This window comes from Colletotrichum abscissum (genome assembly GCF_030869225.1).
Source record: "Colletotrichum abscissum strain IMI 504890 chromosome Unknown Scaffold_85.1, whole genome shotgun sequence".
In the NCBI taxonomy this organism is placed as follows: Eukaryota; Fungi; Ascomycota; class Sordariomycetes; order Glomerellales; family Glomerellaceae; genus Colletotrichum; species Colletotrichum abscissum.
Genome location: NW_026850531.1, coordinates 17871 through 41584, shown reverse-complemented (window position 1 = coordinate 41584; position 23714 = coordinate 17871). Strand labels below are relative to the sequence as shown.

Sequence of the window (23714 nt, the reverse complement as noted above, 5' to 3'; positions counted from 1 at the left end):
GCCGAAGAAACAAGCGCAACCTCCAGCGCAGACAACTCCCCAGAGAATTGGTACAAAGCAGTCAATCAGAAGTCATCGTCGGCAACCGTCTCCCATCGCTTCGTCGCGAGCTTCCGCATCTTCTTGGGACTCCCCGAGCTGCCACCAGTACTTTCGTTGCTAACGCGTAGTTGCTCCATCTTGCGACCGAGGTTGCTCACACCAGTGGCGCCGCCTTTGCGGACACCAAAGTCTTCGCGTTCTTGGAGCGGCTTCCGCTTGCTCGGGCTTCTTTGCGCGAGCTCCCGCTTCAGGATCTCGTTCTCGCGTCGAAGTCTTTCGTTCTCGTCTTCAAGGTCCTCGACGAGTAAATTCTCTTTGTCCTCGCCGGCCTCGTCGTCGATTGTTAGGCCAAGCCCCTTTTCGAAAAGCTCCATCTTACGATCCCAGTGCTCCTCGCCCTTCTCTTGCTCTGCAGCAAGAGTTGCTTTCCAGCGGGCCAGCTCTAACTCGAAGCGAGCGTCAAACTCAGCCATGCAATCCTCGCGTACTGTCTGCTCTAGCTCCAGCAGTCTGTCTTCCATGCTGAGCAGATGTGCTTCAGCGGTAACTCTCATCTCGCGTTCGTTGTCTAGCTCGACGTGAAGGTTGGTTATCTCTTCCTGCATACGAGCAATTTCCAGCGCCGCATGCTCCATGAGCACTCTGTCTCCGTTATCTGAATTTGGAGAGAAGTTGCGATGGCCAGACGATCCATGGCCAAAGTATCCTCGGCGCTGTGGAGGCAAATCAGGGGATCTCATTCCTGACGGCGGGTGCGCTGATGAGGGTGTATCGGCCAGAATAGTCGATGTAATGCTGGGAATCCGAGGAATCGTTACTTCCCTAGCGAGGGCGCTATATCTGAGAATCTGCGAGGTCGCATTCGCGTCGCCGTGTGCATCAGCAGTGACGATCATAATGCCTCGCTGGGCATTCCGACGAGGCACAACACCCGCAGATGATGAAGACGACGCCGAGAAGGAGTTTGAGAATAGAAGCTCAGTCATCTTGCATTGTCGGAATGGCATGACAGTAGGCTATGTTGTTTCGCGTTAGATTTGTCCTGGTTGATGGTCTCCATCCGACTTGACGTACCTTGCTGCTGTTGCCCATACCGCTTTGTGCCTGGAGACACTGACCGAGATACATCAGACTCTCGTTGATCTTGCCGGCTTCGGCGAGAGTTGCGCCTTGCGTCTTGGCATCTCGGGCACGCTCAGAGCCAGCCAAGTCAACAATAGTCAGAGTATTGCCGGTCCAAGATCGGTAGCGCCCTGCTCTGGATCTTTTCTTCACCTCAACACAGAAGAACCCGTGGCTGCGTGAGGAGACACTATTGCTGCCAGTTCCAGCAACCTGACGCTCATGTAAACCTGCCTCCAATACCATGATAGCTTCTCTCATGGTCGTACACGCAATCTTCTTCAGTCCAGCCACAACCTTCCTATCGGAGGACTGCTCGGTTGATTTGAAGAGTAGAGGCCGACGCCGGTACTCTTTTGTAGCGTTAGATTTGATGGGCGGGGTTAGAAGATCGTAAATTTTGTCATTATAGACCTCGTACATGGACAATACAACGGCATAGTCTGAATCGGGGTCCGAAGACACGTTGACGGAGCTAATGTCAGGAGCTGAGGGAAGAGCTGAGGGTCGCTGCAGGGCGCGTCGAGGGGTTGGAGGAGGACCGTGTTCACCCTTCACTAGTTGTTTAGCTGTGTTCTTTACTTTGGATGCTGTAGTCACAGCCATGAAGTGCTTTTCAGCGACGTCTTCATGAATCTTGAAATCTTCCCGCACTGGCGTGGAAAAGCGATCGCGAGGCTTGCCCCTTGGATGGTCTGGTGTCGACGGCACAAGACGCACGCCTGTCAACTCGACTGGCTGCTGGAATCGCTTTTGCCTCTCGTTGTGTGCGAAAGGCTGAAAGGGAAATTCGACGAAATGAACAGGGGGTCCTACAAGCATCGGTGTTCCCGCCCTTGAACCTCCCCCGCGGGATGAGCCAAAGTCTGCGAAGACAGTCTCGAGGAAACACGGTGCGGATATAATGGTGGCATCCGAGGCATCTGAGGACTGGAGAGAGCTCTCCAAAGTCGGTGAGTCGTACATGTTGGAGCCAATTGATCTGAAGACGACGTCGAGCGCAAGTTGTGTCATGCCTCGTGTTGAGCGTGAGCCAAGAATAGTGTGCGACTATACAATTTATTAGCACAAGTAAGCCAAGATGGGTTACCGAATACAGCTCGAGACTACCTTTCCTGATCCAGTGACGCCCAGAGTAGCGATCAGAGCATCGGTACCATGTCCACCATGAGGAGCCAAGACACCCTCAACAAGTGAGGCCACTCCTGTGCAGTGGAAAACATCGAGCTGAGAGGCCTCTTCTTCGAAGACTCTGGTGAAGGCAAACTTTTCTGTCGATCGCTTGCGGTCATTGGGAGGGTTCAGTGTAATATGGGTTGGATGCGAGCCCTCGTGGGACTCTTCGACATCGACGAATCTGTCGGACGAAGCTGCACCAGCCGGGGGCGGTCTCAAGCGCAGATATACCTGGAAGAGGTTTGCCGACGACTTCTGCGGTAATGCGGAATCCATCCTTCGCTATGTTGTTAAAGTTCTTCCGGTGTGGATTGAGTAGATTGGTGATGTCTCTGCTCGGAGACACGCGATTGTCGTGTGATTGATGCTCTTCGTCGAGGTTGAATATCTAAAGCTGGGTCGTCTGGGTCGCGAATGATGCCGATGGGACAAAGAGACACAATCCTTGTTTACTGCGATGACCGGGCAACGAGATAAGATAAGCGAGTTCGAGTCGCCGGATTAGATAAGCCGTGAGAATAGGGACGTGCACGTTGATGTCCCTGGCCCCTGGCAGAAATCTGATCTCACCCCCACCAACTTTTTTTTTGCACGGTGCTCCCCGCTGAGACAAAGTCCCCAGTGGGGCCCGGCTACAGGTACGTACTGCATGTAGGCGCCGGGTCCGACCGATGGTGGGAGGACCTCGAGCTGGGAATTCACAGGTCCAGTCCAACTTCACGTCTCCTTTTGCTCACTTGGCTTAGTCGGTAATTATGGCGAGGCGCCCTTTCTGGAAGCTATCCGTTGTCAAGACTCAACAGCGGCACTGCACTAAGTACATACGGCCCGACTTGTCAGACAATTTTGTGTCTTTGTTCCTGAATGTGGCAGCATTACCTATCCCTCGGTCATTGACTTTGAGTCAGACCATTAAAGTGTGTAGTCACCACAGGGGCGATCATTAGGTAGGTTGACTGGTCAAGCCTAGGCAGAAGACATAGACCAAGTCTCTTACTGCAGTTGTTGTAGGCATGAGAAGAGCTACCTATGCCCGCTATGGCAGCTCTCTATTCCTTATACAGAGCTCTGCGTTCTTGCATGTAATAGCCCCTCGATCAAAGTTTTACTCAGGCTCGTAGGTCAAATACTTGAGGGATGCACAGGCATCATCCGGCTCGTCAACCCCTCATTTCCCGTCAGTGAGTCATGGACGACAAGAAAGTCAGACAACGCGGACCAGTGCCATCCAAGGCTGATCCCAATTCCTCCCGCATGACTGGTTGGAAAATTTGAACATGAAGCACTGGGCCCTTTGGGTGGATTGTGGTTGGATTAAGTTGAAAAAAATTTACGAATACACTACGGGCAGCACCGAACCTCCGAGGAGCCTTGAGCCCGCCTAGGCCGGAGCTCGAATACCTACCCTTTTTTCCTACGGGTTATTCCCAATCTGCTGGTTACCAAACCTGAATCTGGATGACCCCTCCGAAAGCTACGTATCTGAAAAGGACTCTTGACTTTGAGTCTTCCACTGTAAGGTCCTTGCAAGATATGTATCAGAGAGTATGGCGTACCTACGCTTCCCACAGATAGGAAGGAGTCAACAGGTGACTCAACAATTCTCAAACAGAGCAACTGATGTTCAATGACTCTTTTGGATGACTGAAGTTACGGTGTGCTCAAGTGGCTGTTGGTCTTGAGACGTAGACTGATGAGTTGGCCCCTCGACTGCCCCTCGGTGATGCGCCTCGAACAGACGACCTTGCAAGCCGAGGCGAATCAGGAGACCGCCTACCTAATACGCATGCTGGAAGACAGATGCCTGTGCAGGCAAGCGGTGGGCCATATCCCGAGCTAATAGGGATACTTTGTACGGATACAGATGCATTGGGTGATGGGAAACTGCAAAGTACAGATATGGCCAGTAATACCTACACTATGGAGTAGTGAGTGGGGTTACGTGAGAGGAATTTGCTTGGTGCTTGTCAAGGCTCAAGAGGCAGAACTCAGGAGTCAGGAGCTTGACCCTGTGGAGACCGCAATGCACAATCTTGAGGCCACAGCTGCGCCTCTCCCCATCTTCGAGTAGTAGCCTATGGGTTGCTCCCAGTTGGCACCTGGATTTGCCGCTGTTCATGGATGAAGCGTCAACGCTGCGTTGCGGTGTACGATGGATGGTGACCACCTCCCTATTCCGCTATGGTCAACCATTTGGATCAGCAAGACTACGACAAACAACTCTCGATACTGAGAAGAGCCTACGCAGTCACGGCAGTGTGTACGCCCAAGAGGTGTTCGGCGGGTCATGAGGGAAGGATTAGATATTGGATCTGCCACAATGGAGGAAGGATCAGCTTGTCCCCCCTCCCCCTCGATCTGGACCAGCCTGACGGGTGACGACAGATGGAGGGGTCAAAGTCCATTACGGAGTATGTGCCTGGAAGAACTTGGAATAGGTACAGTGAGGTGACACAGGTCGAGGGAGGGGCAGAAATGGTTTAATGAGGTCGACGTTGCTGCCACGGTTGCGTGCTGTGCTGTGCGTGCTGCCGCCTGTGAAAGGCACCTACCAGGTTCGAGGCGAAGAGGGGCGCGGTTGACTTGCAGTTGCTAACCTTTCCACACAGGGTCCTTTCCTCCACATTTTACTGACTTTATCCACTAAATGACGCCGTATCTCCAGCGGATTCTCAGCGCCTGCAGGGCAATTGTAGGAGCACCGGGGGGGGGAGCAGACCGCGAAAAGGCGGTGACGGCGCGCCGGATGAGGGATAGCGCCGTCTCGCTACCCACTCTCAGCGAACCAGAGTACCAGGCAATGGCAGCAGTGGGCAGGCACGCAGGGCCGCAGATTCCCACACCTTGAGACCCCACCAAAACGGGAGACTTTCAACATGGAGAAGGAGGCACGGAGGAAAAAGTTTGGGCGACAAACGGCAACAGCCAGTAGGTACGTATCCCACACTACGTACCTACAGCGTAGCAGCCCACCAAAAAAAAAAAAAAAAAAGTTCGATTGGGTGCTCCACACCCAAGGACGGGGCGACTGGGGGAGCCATATTATTTTCGGAATCCCGGTGCCTCTCGTCCTCTTCCCTCTTTTTTTCCTCTCTTCCATCTCAACCATCAAAACCAATTTAACCCCACGAGACAACGAAGTCGCCCTACAACCTTGAAAAGGATCTAGAAACAAACACAAACTTCGTCGAGAATCATGTCCGCCGCTTTCGCTGAGCTGTAAACGCCCACTGCGGAGGTGCCCCTGCGCAGGCACCTCTGCAGTCCAGCAGCCCATCGAGACATTCAATCCATTCTGTTTCCCGACGAAGTTCAAACAGGCTTTCACTGTCCAGAGCCCTCGTTGAGAGGACGTCTCTGGCCCATTGACGGAAGTCTGCATCGCTTTTCACTAGAATCGATCAACAAGCCCACTATTCACCGGGCTACGAGAAGCCTATTCGCTTGAAGAAAATAATTTCACCTCCACCTAGTCCGACTACCACGACCCCTCCCTCTATCCGACCTAAGACACGATAATTCAGTCGCCCTAGACCTGCCTACAAACAAGGCTCACCAAGAGAGCAAATCACATACAATACACAACTATACACATTGTTGAGCATTCGCACGGCATTGATTAGCGCCGGTTATCCAGACAAACTCCCACCCCTCCGAATACTACCATATTGGGTTTCAACCCCTGCCTAACCACCACCAACCATGTCACGCAACGTTCGCAACAAGGCTTCTTCGGCCTCGAGGAAAGCCGCTAAGCGTCGCGACTCTGTTACCTCTTCGTCGTCCTTCGACCTGTCTGACGAAGGAGGATATTCTGCTGTCGAAGATATTAGTGATTCTTCTGACGATGACGAGGAAGATGTCGACGCGGCCGAGGAGGAACATATTCTCCACGAGGTGCTACCTATCCCCAGCATCCCGATTCCTCCCCGGCCGCCCATTGTCCAAGAAGAAGAGGATGATGACGATGATGACGATGATGACGACGAAGAAGAAGACGAAGAGGAGGAGCAGGAGCAAGAAGACGAAGATGATGGCGCAGCAGACATCGAGGATGCCGCCAGTTGGGATGGCATCATGTCAGAGGTTGACGAAAGTGCTGCTTCTGATCACCACCACCGTCCTGCGGAGCGCCACGTGCGCTTTGATGTTCCCTCGAGTGATTCCGACTCCACCGATACGGAAGATGATCATGCCGATTTCTTCCCCGACATCTTTGTCGATCAGAGCTCTCTCGATCCGGCCTTCCGTCGCGAGATTGAAAAGGATGATGAAAACGACGAGTCTGAAAACTCAAATTCATTCTGGGACTACCATGGCGATTATCATGGAGCCTATGGGTACGCCCCTGACGCAGACTCGGATATTGAGGCTGTCGTTCAGGAACTCGGCGATGATGATACGCCAATTGCTACTCCCATGACCACCGGCGAACTCTCTGAGATGCCCACTCCGGTCGCAGCGCTTGAGGAAACCCAAGAGCTAGACGGCTACGAGAGTGAGTTTGCTCTTTGTGACAAGAATCATGAGAATGTGTGATTGCTAATTCGCCCAACTAGCTGATGGTGATACCACTGAAGAAGATGAGCCGGAGCCAGTTGTCCGCCGCAAGATTAAGCGTCCCGAACCCTCCGCGGATCAGTGGGATGATTCTGACACGGATCATCCGGTCAAGGGCCATCGTGGACAGCCGCGTGTCGGCCGCTTCAACCTCGACAACTCTGAGCGGAAGCCCATTGCTGTTGTGAACCCCATCTCACGAAAGATGATGATCTTCACTCCCCATCGTCGCCGTCAGCTTGATCTGTCCCCCGAACAGTTCAACTTCCAATTTCTGGCCCCCATTGATGAGAACCAACCCTCTCCCATGATGAGCAGTTCTGCACAGATTATGATGAGTGCAATGTTCTCATCCAATACCTTTGGTGACTACCTCAACACTCAGGCCATGGGACCTACCGAGGCCTTCTTCCCCTTCCAGTCCGAACCCAATACTGCCGATGAGAGCTCGGATGTTGGATTCGATGAGGAGGAGGATGACGAGGTTGAAAAGTCTCTAAACATCAGCGACTTCATCGAGTTCGATGAGGGCCGGTCCTCTGCGGATGAAGACGAGGACAACCAGTGGGACGCCGATCCCCTGAACTCTACCCCTGCTCGACCACGCACCGCTTCCAGCGATGTTGACCTCCACTCCCACATCAACGCCACCAACGTGGGAGCATTCCGTCGCGACCAGATCAACCAACGTCTCATTCTGAGCGACAAGGCCACGCAAGACTCCCTCGCCCTAAGCAGTCCATACAACTACACTGCCCTGCGTGGTCTCAAGTCAGATCGCTTCGAAACTGCAGCCGTTCCCTTGACGCCCCTTCGACGATCCAAGAAGCAGATGCGTGACGCAGCGCGCAGTCCTCTAGAGTCCATGTCACAAAAACGCAAGGCATCCAGTGAGATGCCCATGGGCCACAAGCGCCATCGCAGCATCTCGGATGTCAACTTGCTACACATCTAGCCGATGCCGTAGCGTTTGACTAATCCGGCATGTTTAATGCGACAAAAAACGGTTGAGGATGGCGTGGCAAGGTGTCCTCAAGTAATAGGCACCTGCCATCCCTGGCCTCATACACATTGGCTATCGGTGCCCTTCTTGTTTCCTTATGTTACACATTCTTACACTCCCCGTCGAATCGACGGGAATGACGGTAGACAAAAGCGCAAAAGTTATAGACCTTGAAAGCAAGTGTCTGAAGAGCGAACAAAGTCAGCCCCATACAACCGACCAATTCTTGTTGGTGGAAAGAGTCTCCCTCTCACGGTCTGCAGCGGCAACCTGTTTCCTAGTTTCGTATCAATGAAAATCATGATCTCCTACCTTGTGCCGTTACTGTGTGTCTGTCTTGCATTACCTATTCAATCCTGTGACGATACATTGGTCCGCGCTTGGGAGCCGTAACGATGGGTGAGATAAGACTCTAGATTTGCGTTTGCTCTGCATGAAGATATGTCGAAAGACATCAAGTATGTACAAGAAGGAATTCATCATCCCGTCTTCTCAAGCCCGCCCCAACCTCACAGCAGTCGTTCCTCATTATAAATAACTCTTCCAATCCCCTCGCTCATAAGCATTCCAGCCGGCCGATGCATTGACTCAGCTGCAAGCGTCAATGGCATTGTTGAACGCCGTATCAATCGGCTCAATCAGCGTCTTAGCGAAGGCCTGCAACGCCTCGGGGACCTTTTCAATGACAGCCGCGCTGAACTTGTCCGTCGCGCTCTGCTCCGACTTGAGGTTGAGCAGAATGACCGGGCTCAGCAGGAGCTTGTCAAACTTGGGCTTCGCGTCAACGACGGCGGTGAGCGTGGTCTGCACGCCGCTCGACAGCTTCTGCGTCGCCTGCGCCACCCCGATGGCCTCGAGGGCGCTGAGCGGCTCCGAGTCTTCGGCGACCTTGGTGGCCTCGTTGATCTTGATGAGGAGCTTGGTGGAGTCGATGATGATGGGGAGCGTGCCGAAGAGGCCGCCATCCCAGGACGACACGGTGTCGCCCAGCTCCGTGTTCTGGGCCGCGATCTCATCCATAGCGGCCACGATGGCGGCGCCGTCGGCGAGGACTGAGGTGGCGAAGAGGCCGAGGAGGGAGAACTTGAGAAGCATGTTGTCTGTGGTCGAGGTCTCTGTGGACTAACACAGCCGAGAGCTTTGCTTGAGTATTGAGAAAAGTATGGATCTGAATCTGGATCTAAGACTGCTGATTGACCGAGACACCAATCCGAATATCGCGACCTCCACCAGCTCTTTATACTCATTGCTCGTACGATTCCAGAACATCATCGTTGTTCTCATCACATTAACTACATTTTAGCTTGCATGTTGGCTCATGTTCCTCCGCCTATCACACCTATTCAACATCTAGCGACCTTCCATCAAGGTAATATTCCCCCGCAAACACCATCGGTCAAGGACACTCAATTACCACATCAAGAATTAGGCGACGTAGGATCGTGCCGTCACAATCCTGGAAGCCAGAAAGCTTCACATGCCCCCTCGGCCGAGAACCCCATGTGCTCATCTACCCAACGTGCCTCAGCAACCCCCCAGAACAAACACCTACCCGTGTCGTCCCCATCACGAACACATGCTCAGCCAGCAGTTCACGACACCTCCAAGCCGAGGAGCGCAGGGATCTTACCCCAGATTCCGCCCTTCCTCCCCCCTGAACACCCCCGCTGATCTGCCCTCTTTCCCCTCATGCAAGCCTTGCAAGGTGCCTGCCGATGTGACTTGCCCGACACGAGAGGAGGTGCGCAAACGCCCGCCATTGGACGGCGTAAACACAGTCCGGCTCCGGCATTGGCCTTTTTTCTCGCGACTCGGGGCGGCTGGCTGACTGTGAGGGCGGCCGGACGTCATGGTTGGTGCGAGTTGGCGGGCTTTTAGCCTTTTTGGACCTGAGCCAATGGTTCCTCCGAGCTTTTACTTCGTCTAATGAGGCGGTTGACATTGGAGGATGCGATGGCAGGTTTGTCATTTCCTTCTGTTCTGACGAAATATGTGAAGGGCAGTTGAGATTCGGGTGGCTGAGGGCGGCAGCCTACATTCATACACTTTGAGGACTTTGTCACACCAATTGGCAAAGTCTAAAGACAACATCGATTGAGATAAATTACCAGTTACTTGACCAGCTCCATTTCGCCTTTCCAACTCCGGTCTTTCCACAATCTCGTAAACTTGGGGGTCTTCGTCTACTGTACAGTTAAACTCATCTTTGTGAGCATACTTCAACTCAAACAGTCCTTCAAGTGATGCCAAATTCGCCCTTGAACGTCTGGTATTTTCATACCTCAGCTGTTACTCAACGCACAGCCAGGCAGAAAAGATCACAAGAAATGAACTCAATCGAAGTGACAAAGAAGTGACAATGTCAAGTCTAATTCTAGAGAGTCTGGCGATTATGGGAACGAGAGAGCAGGTCGCGTCATTGAGTTGTCAGTCACACTTGATCAGAATGGTCCGAGATACCTACCGTCAACACATGCCCCAATAGATTGATGGTAAGTGACAAGAAAGACACCAGATAGCAATGAAGTCAATTCTATGTGACCCCTCCCAAGGAAGACGCAGAGACCAAAGCCCTATTCCAAGATCCTATACGCCTGATTACCACGTAGTTCTCCATCTTCTGCAAGACCAGTTGAATCAGGATGTGTGTGTAAGCAGCTGCAATTGGGAAACTATTGCAATGCATACCACAGACCCACTAATTGACAGTCAAAACAAAGCAAGTCTAGCCACCCTGACCCTCTAAACTTCATTCAAGTTGATTACCATTGTCTATCAAAAGGATACGGACGATTCCCAAGGGGATCAAAAATCGAATCGACCGAGCTGGGACTCGAACCCAGAACCTTTGCCACCGGAAAGCAACGCGCTGCCATTGCGCCACCCGGCCGTATCCTTTGTTTTCCGATGAAAGCCGGGGTCGACTGACTGGACAAGAAGCCCCGCACGCACGAAGGAAGGGCCTGTCTGGCCTCTCCGTCGGCGATGCGAGAGCTAGAAGCCCTTGATGCTGTAGCGATAGCCTCTGGTATCTGAGCGGTGTAAGTTCGAAGTCACAGTGAAGAAGGCTTGAGGGGCGATGGCTGCGGGTGCTTGAAGGCTGTTTCAATGTCCGTCCGGCCGGAACAGGGTGGGTCGTGGACGGCCCGGTGTCTTGGACATGCCGGAATTCAATGACAGCCGGAAAGGCAGGTGAAGGAAGCTAGGTGCGTCCGCAATTTCCAATCTTGTGACTCGTTGACATGGTAGCTTTTGTGATTTCACAACACTATGGATGTCAGGGATCGTCTAAAAGGATGCTCGGTCGCAAGTGCGGAAGCGGGGTAGCTTTCAAACCATCGGAGCTGATGGTGAAGATGCTGGGGGCAGTGAATATCACAAACACGCCAGTTGAGTCGACAGGTCCTGCCAAAAAGTCTATGCAGATTGCTGTTCTGGTCTAAGATGCTCTATCCATAAGACGCGCAATCATGTGTGTGGGCAGCGCAGCCGGGGCCTCGACATATTCGAAGCTCATGGGGTATCAACTACAAGCAAGCCATCCTCCACGATTGGCCCAATTCCTAAAAGACAAGACATTGCGCGACTGAGTATGCTCACTCATCGTCGTCATTGAGACCAAAGTCGTCGTCGTCATCGTCTTCACCCATCCCCTGATCGTCCTCATCGTACATGTGGGATTCGTCGCCCATGTCATCGTAGTCATCCCCACCACCGTACTCGTCGTCTTGGTGCTCATGGCCCCCGTCGCCATCAATGGGCTCGATTTCTTCTTCTTCTTCTTCGTCGTAGTGGTCGTCCACGACACTAGGCGCCTTGCTCGTAGGACGGCTCGCAGCTTCACTCTCAGGCCGGGAGCCCGGGTCACCTTGACCAGCGACGTCGAACATCTGTCGGATAGCCTCATAGTTGATGCGCTTCGAAAAACCACGCTCCTTCATGACATTCACAGCAGCCTCGCCTGGTGTGCTAGCAGGTGTCGTCTGGCCTTCGCCAATACGAGGACGCTTCTTCCGCTTGCGATCCTTCTTAGGCTTCTTCTCCTCCAGCTTCTTGCGGAACAGACGCTCCTGCGATGCGCGCAGCCAGTCTTTGTTTTCATTGACCCACAGAAGCTCCTTGATCTTGATCTCATCAGGAGTCAACATGCAGTTCGCAACTTCAGGATCATCGGCGAACTCGTCTTCGCCAACCTCGGGCGCCATTGAGACAGACTTGTCTGGTTGCTGCTGGAGGGCCCAGATCGAGTGGATGCGAGCTCGCTGCTCGGCGTTGCTGAAAGCTTTTGCGTGCTCGTAGGTCTCGGGATCATTCATAATTTCCGAGATCTGATCTTCCATCTCTGCCTCATCTTCCTCCCACTCTTCGTTGATTGGCAACGACGGCTTCGGTTGCCGCGTCTTTTCACTGCCAGCATCCGGCTGTGATGACTCTTCATTTTCCTTCTCCGCGTCGCCGAATTCTTGAGCCAGGCCCTCAAGATGTTGGGTGCTGTTAGCATCCCTTAAAGCCGGCTCGTTGACGGCAATTTTGGACGGGAGAGGGGGGATAATGTAGCCGTCCTTATCTCGACGATACTCAATAGTCGGCGCTGCAGATAAATCAGGCGGTGGCAGAGAGGGCGCAGGTGTCGTCCTGTTGTTATCACCGTCGTCTGTGATAGTTCGCTTCCGCTTCTTGCCAAGCTCTGCCTGCTGCGCTTGCCAAGCCTCGGTGTTCCGGTAGAAAGACGGGGGGTCATGAGAGCTAGAGCCGAAATCTTGAGACAAGAAGTCTTCCACCGTCATTTTACTGGTCTCTGTCACATTGAACTCCTCGAGACGTTCCTGGATGGTGTGGTTCGTGACTTTGACAATATATACAACTTCCCGAACGGTTCGCCGGAAGTTGTGCATTCGAGCAGCCATCAGAAGACACGCTCCACAGATACCGGATGGACGACGGCCCATGACAATCCAATCTTGCTTCATGCGACGGACAAGGCGGACAGCGTCCTCGGCGACGCGATTGGTCATATGCTTGAATTCGAGCTTGGAGGCGAATCGGTAGATGATGTCTTCCGGGAAGACCGGAGACTCTCCGCTTGGGAAGAGGCAAAGAGTCTTGGTCAAGGCTTTGAAGGTTCTTCCTAATACAAACACGTTGACCTGGATAATGTCGCCAATATCGATAAGCATAACGCGACACGGCCTTTCCATTCTGCATGCAGCGTAGAGGCAGACAGCTGCGACGGTGATGATCTTTCGACCCTGTGTGAAACCTGACTGGGAGGCAAGCTTGAAACACTGCACAGCGGTGTTGACAGTGTTATCGCTGAGATTAAGGCGCTGAGCATAACCCTGCATCAGGGCGCGAGCCTCGCGGATGGTCTTCTCTCTGTCGTCGGAACCACCAACACGGCGAAAGGCCGGGCCCATGCTCCTCACGCCAGCTTGGTCGGCGGCGATATAGCTTCCCTGTACCATGGCAGCACCGGAAGAAGTCTCGCCAAACTGAACTTCGGCAACAATGTTGCTGTCATCGGCGACACGACCGCAGGTTTGACAGATGCCATCGACGACATTGGGCTTGACACAGGCCTTGTTCGGACATTGTGGGCGGTTCGAGATGGCGACAGTAGGTGGTCTTGCTCGGTTCTGTTGTGCCTGAGCAGCAGCGTTGGCTGCGGCGGCGGCGGCGCTGGCTTGCTGGCGTTCGGCTTGCTCGCGAATGGCTCGAATGCGGTTCGGTGGTTGGAAAGGCTTCGACTTAGCAGCCGGCTTTTGGGACTTTTTGGTGGGCGTTAGGAAGGAAGACATTGTTTCGACGAGGGGCACCTTGCGAAGGCGGAGGCGACTCGCGGAGGTTTCGGGAGGCCTAGGAGAATTTTGTCGAGAAAGGAAGAGTTGTTTGCAGCATGGGTGTTTGGGAGATGCGGATTACGGAGCTGCGAATGGCCTCGTGAACATCCCCTTTCCTCCAGCACTAGGCTACAGAGGTTGCCAGTCTGCTTCGCCTTCACACCTCAGACAACGTGGATAAAAGCAATGGCGTGCGCAGGCGTGGCTTGGTGCGAGGTTTGTCGACGCGTTCGGTGATGTGGGCAGGATTAATACGATGGGCGAATAGAGTGTAAGTGAATTGAAGATGGAGTCTGCTATAGCTTGTCTGCAGAGGTGTCTGCAGAGGGATACTGGTGGTCGGCGGAATGAGGTGAAGAATGGGAAATTTTGTGGGGTTGGCGACGAGATGGTCGAGCGGGGGAAGGTGCACGTTTGTGAGATGGAAGGCCGGTGCGCAGTCAGTGGTGGGATGTAGGCAATTGCTGAGTCAATCTCCGTTACCTTCCATAAAAGGGAATGTCCACTTTTTCGTGTTTGTTCCAGAGCTGCTGGTTCGAATCTGCGTCCGTCTGCACAACTAAAATATTCCAACGACGCACTGGAGATACTTCCAGCAACATCACATCAATACAGCTTCACTAATGTGGCTGTTGAGATTCTCTGTCCTCCTAACTGAATAATGCCTGTCATCAACTTGAAGAACTCGATCAGTTGAATTTACCTTGCGGGAACTGCTTCCAAATCAGGCAGTATTCCCAGCAGATACAGATACAATGCATATCGGCGGAGACTCCGCTGGTAACCGGCACCAGCCAATCCCCTAAGCTCTTTCACCTGCGGGCCGAGTCACTTCTGCTTTGCCCCGCGTACTGAGGGAATCGCGGGGCAACTTGATCAGTGACATGTAGATTCAAGCGAACATTCTCTCGACACTTGTCCTGATCATGAGGCCTCTTTGGATTCATAAGCATCCTAAGCGGGAATGAAGGTTCACGGAGCTTCTCCTTTCAGGTCTATAGCGCTACAAACTACTCCTTACCATGATTCTTCGTGTTACTGGCCCTTATGAAAAGCCCGGAAACCCAATTGCGCTTTAAGTACTGAGAAATCGGTTTCGGTATGGGCGGCTTATCGGCCCATTGCACCGTCACAACGACACAAGGTGAAGAGACCCTGCATGACACCTTAGATCGGCAAACATTCTACAAGTATGAATACTTCGTGTTGCTTACTGCGGGGCAAGTGCGGGAAGTCACCAAGTAGGTAGCTTACTTGGTAACTCTTATGCCATCTGCATTGAAGTGTCCGGTGCAGAACGAGCCGTAAAACCATTCTCGCTCAAGCCTATTTAAACCTCCAAGCACCCATCACTATTCTCTGCCTCATTTTCTCAACTTCAGTATATCCACGCAATTTATACACATTTACTCTCTTTATTCTTGGCGAGTACAACACAATCAAGATACCTTAATCTAGTCAATCATGTCTTCCTTTACCCTTTCCGCTGCCCCCAACACAGACGTATGGAAGAAGCCGCCTGCTCACAACGTCTACGATGGTAACTTAGACTCGCTCCTAACATATGCCGCAAGTTAACAAACCTAGCTCCCACAAAAACGGTTCCGACCAAGCCCCTGAGCCAATTCAAGTCTGCCAAAATTACATTCACCGCAGACTGGACCGAACAGTACGACCAGGCAGGCCTCATCGTCACTTTTGACTCTAACTCTGGCCGCGAGAAGAGATGGATCAAGACCGGCCTGGAGTACTACCAAGGCACGCCACAGCTCAGCACCGTTGCCTGCGACCGCTGGGCCGACTGGAGCATTACCCCTCTCGCCGCCTTTGAGGACACCAAGAGCATCACTGTGCTCATCGAGCAGGAGCGCGACTTCATGGGCCCGAGCTTCTGGGTGTACTACGTGAAGCAGGACGGCACCAAGGTGCCGCTGCGTGAGATTTGCTGGGTTTTTGGAGACGATGACTGCACTGGCAAGGATTGGAATCTGACCGTTGGCGCTCTGGTTGCTCGGCCTGCCAAAGATGCCAAGAGCGATCTTGAGGTTCAGTTCAAGGACTTTGACGTGCAGTGGTCTGAGTGAGCGTCAAACAGGGTAGCTCGATACCCTCCCAGCCTAAAAATAAATATAAAGAATGTATCTATGACAATTTCGGTGCTCAAAAACGGTACAATGCACATCTTCAAAGATGCAATGGTCATAGGCAATCGAAGTTGTGATTATAGATTATGTAATTAAGTCTAGTATGACATGGCCTAACGTCATGAACATTGTACTCCATTGCTCGATGGAATTCAGCCCCTGATCGCAATATTCGGGTATCATCCGTTTTCCATACCAAGCATCCAAGATCCTCCGCAGCTCTCATCCAACGGTGCTCGATCAAGCTCGGCTTCCGGGACCGTAGTACGTCCCGTCTGGGCCGGTTTCGGCTACCCTCTCAGTTGTATCAACATTGGCTCCTGTCATTTGCCCTTTGTCATGCTGCGGTTGGAAAGAAGATTGCTGCGGCGAGTACGGGTAGGGCTGGTATGAACCTGCAGGCTGCATCGGCGGCGGCCCGTTGATAGGCACCATATAAACGGGAGGAGGGCGAGCATTGCGCTGCTTGCATTCAATACAGGCGCGGACGAAGAGGGTGAAATTGTCGATACTATGAGGTGTTAGCGATCATCCCGAGGCTTTTCGAAAAACTCATATCGAGTACTAACAACAAGAGGGCAGTGAACGCCATTACAGTATCCTGCATAGAGGTGACCTGGCCACCACTCAACACCCACGACCGCGGACCATCGCGGAGGATGATGTTTGCAATCTCCCATCCAGTGGCCACCATGAAGACGAGCCAGAAGAGCAAGTGCATTCCGACGTGAGCACCGGGGTGGATTCCACGCCTCCCGCCTCTCGCGCAGATGGTGATGAGTTCAGAGGTTTCCCAACACACAAGAGCGGCTGCCTAAAAGCGGGTTAGATATCTCATGTCCCCGACATTAAACCGTCATTCTAAGAGCACACTGCTTACGGGGAATCCACTGAATACAAGATAGAATGAACTTGAGAATGAGTAAAATATGAGAGAGAGCGAGATGCCGAGGACGATGGCGCTGAACGCAATATTGAAGCCGCGAATGACAATCTTTGCTCGGTGCCATTTTGCGTTGAATGGGATTTCTTGAGGAGCTTGTTGCGCGTATGGCACGTAGCCTTCGAAGCCATCAGGCGGTGCGTACTGCGACTGTGGTGCGTACTGCGTTGAAGCCATGATGAATTTGAGTGGCTTAGTGAGCGTCTTACACACTTCGACAGCGACTTTACAACACGAGAGTCCACGATTCTGGTGTAGTCCGAACCGCAAAATGAGCGGCAACAAAACCGATGGCGCTTTTCAACACGAACCGAAAAGGAGCAAGAGACACAGGCGTTGGTTCAAATTTTCGGCACCGGAATTTTGGCTCATTTTATCGCACGACTGTGCCGCTCTTCTAACGGTTTGGTGCATGATACAGGCACCGGCGCGGTAACAATCGCGTCCCAAAAAGGACGGCGCCCCTGGCTAGAACCAGTTGGCGGCGGAGATCAGGGTCTTGCCATTGGACCACAATTTTGGCTCATATGGGCCTTAAGCAGAACCCTGTCAGCTGTGCCGTTGGCTGCCTAGACACAAAGAAACCCCAGTTCGTGCCACGAGAGCTGAAGATGCACTACGATTGCGAGATCGAGGGCATAACGGTCCTCGAGGGAATGGGAGACATATTGTGTCTAACGCCTGGACCTCGGTAGTTGCTGCGCTGGAGGTTTTCCCACTATGAGACCTGACAATATGATTCTCTCATCTCTGTAAACCCCAGCGTTGGGTGCCAGCTGTACAATGGTAAATCCTCAGGATGTCTGTCTCAGTTCACAGAAGCGCAGCGGTGGCTGGCAAAAGCCCCGCCAAATCTCACGTACGAGACCGAGGCCCCATCGGTCATCGAAATCAATCAATCCAAGTATCACCGTCACGGCTACCCAAAAAGAACCGCAAATGTGCTGTTTCTCCAATCTTGTTGGTCTCTGCAGAGGCTTTCGCGATTCTGTCGCTCGATGGCTCCTGACTGGTTTCGAATGTGAGTATCAATTTTCTGGCCATAATGACGAGTCTACTCTCTCTGCAGCACCACTACCAAGCCCATTATTCCCAGCATTGCCGTCTTCAACCACGGATATTCTGAAAGGAGGATCGTAACGTAGCCGACGAAGGGGATGTATGCGACGACGCTGCCGATGATATCCTTGCGCACAAGGTAGTCCTGATCCTTGGCATAGAGCTCTGCTTTGGATCAGTCTTTACTCACGTCACGGAGAACTCGAAGGGAGGGGGCCACGAACCAGTGTCATCGGAGTTGTTGTTGTCGCCCTTGGTAAGGAGCTTCGCTTCCGGTCTATAACGAGCCTCTCGGTTAGCAGGGAAAGCAATGGGAGACGGAGTGTACGAGTAGCTTACCCAGAGCCGAATCTGCGAACCACTCTGTGGACAATGGGAATATTCTTGCCCTTGACTTCGTAGACAACGATCTCGCCAACGTCGGTTTCCTGGATCAGGTTGCGGTTCCAAAGGAAAAGGAGATCGCCTCTCTGAAAGGCAGGCTCCATGGAACCACTGAGAACGACGACAATCGGACTGGGGGAATCGGAAATCACGGAAAGACCCTTCCACATCTGCCGCTGGAGTTAGCAAGAGCTTCTTTGGGGAAGGCCAATGTGCACACCATAAAGGCAGTCGAGAGGATCAGCGCAAAGTTGAGCAGTTGCGACGCTGCCTGGCGCGGGTTTCCGAGACTCGACAACATGTTTCCGGCGGTTCTGATAAGTGCGGGCGGTGTTGTTGGTAGCGTCGTCGGTGGTGGCAGGTCTCGGGTCGTGATGGTCAGTTTGGAGTTGAGTTCTGGCCAGCAACGCACCTTCCTTGAAGCTGGAAGCAAGAGCAAGAGCACAGGCCAGCTGTTTTGCAGACGTGGAACGTGTCAATGGAGATCCTGAGGTACGTACTCTACTTATCTTATCGGTTCTCACCAACGGTCGGCTCAAGACGGGTGTGGTGCACAGACCACCGTTTATTCTCCTTCTGCTTGGAACTCTCTGGTCCAGTGAGCCTGCCTCATCTAACATCTCCAAGCTGCAAGCTGCATCTCCTTCGTAGGTAGAACCACAGAAGCCATGGAACATAAAGTGTCCCTGCAGCTTAAGCATCAATTGACTTCAATGTACATCATAACATGCATTGAATACCGGTCATCTTGCAGGAATGTGCTACAAGTCAAACACAAAGCTCCTACTCACCATAAGGTAGGTAGAGTTAGGATATTCGCAGTTCAAGTAAGACATAAGAATTCACCAAAACCCGTCGTGTATATTCCCAATATCAAAGTCCCAGTACTGATCTCTTTGCCTGATCTCAATGGCTCACTTGGTATCTACCGCAAGTGGCACGCACAATGTCTTCCTGACTGACTGACAGCCGACGCTGCCCGTTACCTTCCTTCCTAAACCTCAACTGGAACTTCACAGATCGCTCACTTCCTTCCGCCATTGTGGATGAACGAGACAGGCACATATGTCAGACATGACTTCCTTCTTTGGATGTCACAGCCAACATCGGCAGTCGCAGCTTCACCGACAGATGAAAGGCAGCAGGCCCCTTCTGAAATATTCCACATGTCTCTATCCCACGTTATCCCATCGCATCCCCCGCTCCTCGACCTGACATCCCTCTCTCAGTCTTTTTCTCAAGCTCTTTGCCTGGTGTTTGCCAATAAGCCTTCAGCCTTCTTCTGTATATCAAGCATTATCAGGGCACCCAAAGCATTATCTCTCTCAGATTCCAAACTTCGACGACCTCTCTTCAGTATCCTGCCTGGCCTCCGTTAGAAGCCATCGCGATGGACGCCTCCGTCACCACTCCCTTGCTCCACGGGCAATCGGAATACCATGATGGACATGGCCTGCCCACGCCGGCATCCTATGGCCAGGTTCAAGACCATGTACGCTCGATTGTCGATTGCTAGGCATATTCACGGCTTCAGTTAACCTATCTTCTATAGCCTGCGTTTCTGAGAGCATGCCATTCACCCTGGCGGTCCTTCTCCCAGAACCACTTGTGCTGGGTTCGAGGTGGTATCGTTGCTTACCTGACCGCAGTCGGAGCTACGGTTCTTGACTACAAGCTGCGAAAAGAAGAGTCTGCCTACTCTGACTGGCGAGTGGTCTTTGACTTCTCCGTCGTCACCTTTTCTCTACTCTTGGCCTACCATGCGGTTGTACTGGTATGTCAGCCTACAGCGTAGGAGTTCTGAGTTATGGCTTGTTGCTGACCTCGATCATTAATCCTAGGGCTGGACCTACACTCATCTCTATCATCCACATATCGAGGAGACCAGTACTGGCTGGGAGTACTGGGCATTGAGAACCCTGTCACTGCCTTACGACATGGCCAGTCTTCGCAAGCAGTTCTACTTCACCTTGTTCTACACCACCACAACTGTTTTTACCTTCATGAACACAGTCATCTACTGGTTTGTTACCTTGGAGCACGACGACAAGAACACGGGAGAGCCCCCCAAGCCTCAGCCATCCGGAGGCTCCGCCATGGCCGACATGATTGGGGACGCTTTTGCATCCGAATGGACCAGCTTGGAAGACTCACACAAGAATGGGCCACATGAACCTTGTAAGCCATGACATCTTGTTGATGTTGACTTGGTCTAATACCATAATCTCAGTCACGGAGATTTTCGGAAAGGGCTGGTACAAGGCCTTTGTAATCATCAACCTCTTCGGCATCACATCGGTCGTCTCTCTCATTGAGATCTTCTGGCTCAACAGCATCAAGCGCCCCTTTGTGAGTTGCCTTGTACCTGAGGCAAGAAACATACACTGACACGACTGAAACGGGCAGGGCGTTGGCGCACACACTTTGGGCGTCATCTTCTTCGCGGGTCTCTACCTCGGTTGGGCAGCCATCGGCAAAGTCGAGACTGGCGCCGATGCCTTCTACTGGCTGAACGAGAAGAATGTCGGATCCCGTGAGGCCGTTGTGGCATCGTCGATTGGATTTGTAATCCTTGCTCCCATCAGTGGGTTCCCTCTGGTACCTGGTGACTTTGACCAAGATTATACTGACTTGTCGACTAGTGTACGCATTCATGTACGGTCTCGTTGGTATGCGCGAGAACATGGCCCGAGCTGCCCACACGAGACGGGTTGCCGCCGCTGCCGCGGTGGCGGGCCACTGAGGGACTTTCGGTCTAGACGGGTCTTGTCGGAGATGAACGGGGCAGGCGTCGGGCGGTGAGCACGGCGGTGGTGGCCGGTTCCATCGGGCTTGGCCATGCGTCGTTGATAGGTACAGTGGACGGATGCCTCAGAATGTAGGATTGATAAGGCATGCATCGGGCTGGAGTCGAGGATGGTGTAGTGTACCGCTCGAGGCGGTGGAGGGCAAGATGCCAGGGAGGGTGAACATACGATTACCAAAATAACCTAGAGCATTATGACTTCCAACACGCAATTCCTAGATCTCCAGGGACCGAGGCACTGTCTGACGAATGAATTGTGATTGCTGGGAACTTGGAAGGGGAATCCACGACTAAGGTTGGCAGGTAATGGTATCATGGGCGTTGACGGGACGGGACGCGAGGGGAAGAGCGATGGATGGATCATGGAGCTGGGGGCAAGGAGCGGTGTTGAGGCGGTGATGCAGGTCACTGGGCTTACCGACGATGAAGACAGGCGGAGAGCAGGGATTGGGGGGGACAAGCGAGCGGGACGGGGTCGTGGTGGCTCTTGATGATTGGCGGCGGTGATTTTGTGCCTGAATCTGCCCGACTAGCGGCAAACGCCAATCTCGAAGAGGGACGCAAAGTCGACGATGTGATTTTGTCCGAGGAGGAAGTGGGAGGGGGGAGCAAGAGGAGGGGTTTGGTTGCAAGGGTTCGTGGATCGATCCATGGACCAAAGAGACCAATACTGGGATATTGGGCTGAGAAGGAGGAGGAGGGGTTGAGAGTCGAGACGAGCCGAACGGGGGATTCTAGAAGTTGAGTCCGAAGCAACGGCATGACTGGCCTGGCAAGTCAGAACTGACTGAGGTAGGCATCCGTAGGTAGGTGACTGATTATGGAAGAGAATTGTCGTTCATGCGGCTTTGAGCGAGTTTGGATTTGGATGGGGTTCAGAGTGGTTTGGATGAAATAAAGTTAGGTTGTGGCTAGTGAGACAGTGAGGTCTGAATGCGTTCACGACGGCGCTACTGAGACCAATGTGAAGCAGTCTGGGGAGAGAAGGTAGACGCTGGCGAGCTCTCAGTCGTGGAAAGGCCGTGAACTGGGAGGAGGAACTGCGTGGTAAGGCACCTACACGCAAGTTCAGGTCTCCAAGTATTGCAGAGAGCATGAGGCTCTATCCAATCCCGCGTGGCAGGGCGGAAGCTTGGGCGATCCGGGGGAGGCGGCGATGAGGGGAGAGATGCAGAGGTGCAGAGGGTGCAGCATCTCGAGCAGTCCCGATCCTGCGAGGACAGAGTAGATGGCAACCATGGCAACCGTGGGCGGCATGTCCAGACGACGAAGTCACCAACCGGAAGGGCAGATGTCGAGCCGTCAGTGAGTTGGCAGCTTGGCCGAATCAGTCGGATACCTTATCGATCACGGAATCTAGGTAAGGTAGGTTGTTGGGCACTTTGATGAGGGTATGGGTGCTCATGACCCGGGCAACGAGCCAATGATGGTGCCAAGGGGTCGTCGACCGCCTTCTGGCGACTTCTTCTGGTGTCCATGAGGGATCCATGGGGCAGGTATCGTTTGACTCCTGAGATGATGTCCCGAGGTGTTCAGGAGGTAACACAATCCTGAGGTGTCGAGTCTGAAAGAGGGAAATGAGAAGAACCACCAAGGACTCGCGCAACTGAGGGAGCCCCGCGTTGCGATGACCTCACGTGCGGTCCTGACGACAGCGCATGCGAGGATGGTGAGGTGTCTCGGGATGAGGTTTCTTGGGCCGCCATTCCCGACTTTGGACCCTTCCGATTGTCTCTTGGCGGATTCGGGAGAAGGAACAAGAGGTACAAGATGGATGTACCTGAGCCATGCCCAATTGAGAACATGAGGTGAAGAAAGATACCTGCCCAGAGGTACCCAAGTACTCCAGATCCAGTCTGCCAACGCACCGGGAGGCCCGTTCCCAATCTCGGGGGGGTCGGAGAAGGCACGGAGGGGAGGGGGAGGTTTCTGGTCTGGGCCCAGGGCCGATGGCCGGTGACCGTTTTGTTCCAAGGGGAGCCTCCACAAGTACCGGTATGTGTTATTGCAAAGTACTTCTGGCACTTGCGTAGACACGCTGTACAATGAGGTACCTCAGATAGGTAGTTAGACTTAACTTTTAGGTCTGGCTCTTGAGGCAAAGGGGAAAGTGTCGGGTGCCTTAGCGGCTACTCCCCGGTTGGAGGCGCGGCGGTTCCATGGCGGATACCCTGAGAAAAGATACGTATTTCTCTCACAATCATTCGTGTCAGTCTGCCATTGCGTATCCGTCCAGTCATAGAGCCGTTGCAACTTGCGAGTAAGGTACTTGCTGCCATGCTGAAGTCACTCACTGCTTCCATGTCCTTGTTCCATTGGTGAAGCACAGAGAAGAGAGAGCCTAACAGTCTGCAACGGTGAAAGCTGAGTGGCAGACTGGCAGTTGGCAAGTACCGCGGGTGAAGTCACTGACATCCCCGACGTTCCATTTTGGTCGTGGTTAGGCTGAGATGCTGCCTGGGCTGTCCATGTCTGCCCGGTCCGCAGCTGGCAATGTGCCCCAACAGCGTTCATGGCCGTTCAGCTCTTTGCACCAGTTCCAGGTTTCCCCCTCAAGCGTCAGCAACGCGCGCCAGTTGTTTACCCTGCCTGCTGAACATCAAGTACCTTCTGGCGTGAAGATGGTGCTTGCGAG

At 53.0% G+C, this 23714-nt stretch overlaps 10 protein-coding genes across 10 annotated transcripts; 4 read left to right on the top strand and 6 right to left on the bottom strand.

Moving 5' to 3' along the window:
- Window positions 1–65: 65 nt before the first annotated feature.
- Window positions 66–2616, bottom strand: CABS01_16190 (kinesin motor domain-containing protein; the record flags this gene model as incomplete). The annotated part of the gene is made up of 3 exons (XM_060549522.1): window positions 66–1058; window positions 1117–2214; window positions 2275–2616. 3 exons carry the CDS (start codon window positions 2614–2616, stop codon window positions 66–68), a joined length of 2433 nt encoding a protein of 810 aa, XP_060390099.1.
- Window positions 2617–6042: 3426 nt separating this feature from the next.
- Window positions 6043–7855, top strand: CABS01_16189 (uncharacterized protein; the record flags this gene model as incomplete). Its single annotated transcript, XM_060549521.1, has 2 exons — window positions 6043–6838; window positions 6900–7855. The coding sequence occupies 2 exons, from the start codon at window positions 6043–6045 to the stop codon at window positions 7853–7855; spliced, it is 1752 nt and encodes a 583-aa protein (XP_060390098.1).
- A 636-nt stretch (window positions 7856–8491) lies between these two features.
- On the bottom strand, window positions 8492–8998 carry CABS01_16188 (uncharacterized protein; the record flags this gene model as incomplete). The annotated part of the gene is made up of 1 exon (XM_060549520.1): window positions 8492–8998. One exon carries the CDS (start codon window positions 8996–8998, stop codon window positions 8492–8494), a length of 507 nt encoding a protein of 168 aa, XP_060390097.1.
- Window positions 8999–9211: 213 nt separating this feature from the next.
- On the top strand, window positions 9212–9574 carry CABS01_16187 (uncharacterized protein; the record flags this gene model as incomplete). The annotated part of the gene is made up of 1 exon (XM_060549519.1): window positions 9212–9574. One exon carries the CDS (start codon window positions 9212–9214, stop codon window positions 9572–9574), a length of 363 nt encoding a protein of 120 aa, XP_060390096.1.
- Window positions 9575–11499: 1925 nt separating this feature from the next.
- Window positions 11500–13701, bottom strand: CABS01_16186 (Brf1-like TBP-binding domain-containing protein; the record flags this gene model as incomplete). Its single annotated transcript, XM_060549518.1, has 1 exon — window positions 11500–13701. One exon carries the CDS (start codon window positions 13699–13701, stop codon window positions 11500–11502), a length of 2202 nt encoding a protein of 733 aa, XP_060390095.1.
- Window positions 13702–15207: 1506 nt separating this feature from the next.
- Window positions 15208–15827, top strand: CABS01_16185 (uncharacterized protein; the record flags this gene model as incomplete). Its single annotated transcript, XM_060549517.1, has 2 exons — window positions 15208–15283; window positions 15331–15827. The coding sequence occupies 2 exons, from the start codon at window positions 15208–15210 to the stop codon at window positions 15825–15827; spliced, it is 573 nt and encodes a 190-aa protein (XP_060390094.1).
- A 300-nt stretch (window positions 15828–16127) lies between these two features.
- Window positions 16128–17007, bottom strand: CABS01_16184 (uncharacterized protein; the record flags this gene model as incomplete). The annotated part of the gene is made up of 3 exons (XM_060549516.1): window positions 16128–16398; window positions 16457–16701; window positions 16768–17007. 3 exons carry the CDS (start codon window positions 17005–17007, stop codon window positions 16128–16130), a joined length of 756 nt encoding a protein of 251 aa, XP_060390093.1.
- Window positions 17008–17884: 877 nt separating this feature from the next.
- Window positions 17885–18574, bottom strand: CABS01_16183 (signal peptidase I; the record flags this gene model as incomplete). Its single annotated transcript, XM_060549515.1, has 4 exons — window positions 17885–18054; window positions 18114–18166; window positions 18229–18443; window positions 18494–18574. The coding sequence occupies 4 exons, from the start codon at window positions 18572–18574 to the stop codon at window positions 17885–17887; spliced, it is 519 nt and encodes a 172-aa protein (XP_060390092.1).
- Window positions 18575–19663: 1089 nt separating this feature from the next.
- CABS01_16182 (uncharacterized protein) lies at window positions 19664–21016 on the top strand (the record flags this gene model as incomplete). Its single annotated transcript, XM_060549514.1, has 6 exons — window positions 19664–19765; window positions 19826–20047; window positions 20115–20451; window positions 20504–20622; window positions 20680–20857; window positions 20916–21016. 6 exons carry the CDS (start codon window positions 19664–19666, stop codon window positions 21014–21016), a joined length of 1059 nt encoding a protein of 352 aa, XP_060390091.1.
- A 477-nt stretch (window positions 21017–21493) lies between these two features.
- Window positions 21494–23344, bottom strand: CABS01_16181 (uncharacterized protein; the record flags this gene model as incomplete). The annotated part of the gene is made up of 5 exons (XM_060549513.1): window positions 21494–21855; window positions 22140–22290; window positions 22717–22893; window positions 22948–23117; window positions 23272–23344. Coding segments are annotated over 5 exons (933 nt in total), but the record flags the coding sequence as incomplete, so codon positions are not given.
- Between the last annotated feature and the right edge of the window lie 370 nt (window positions 23345–23714).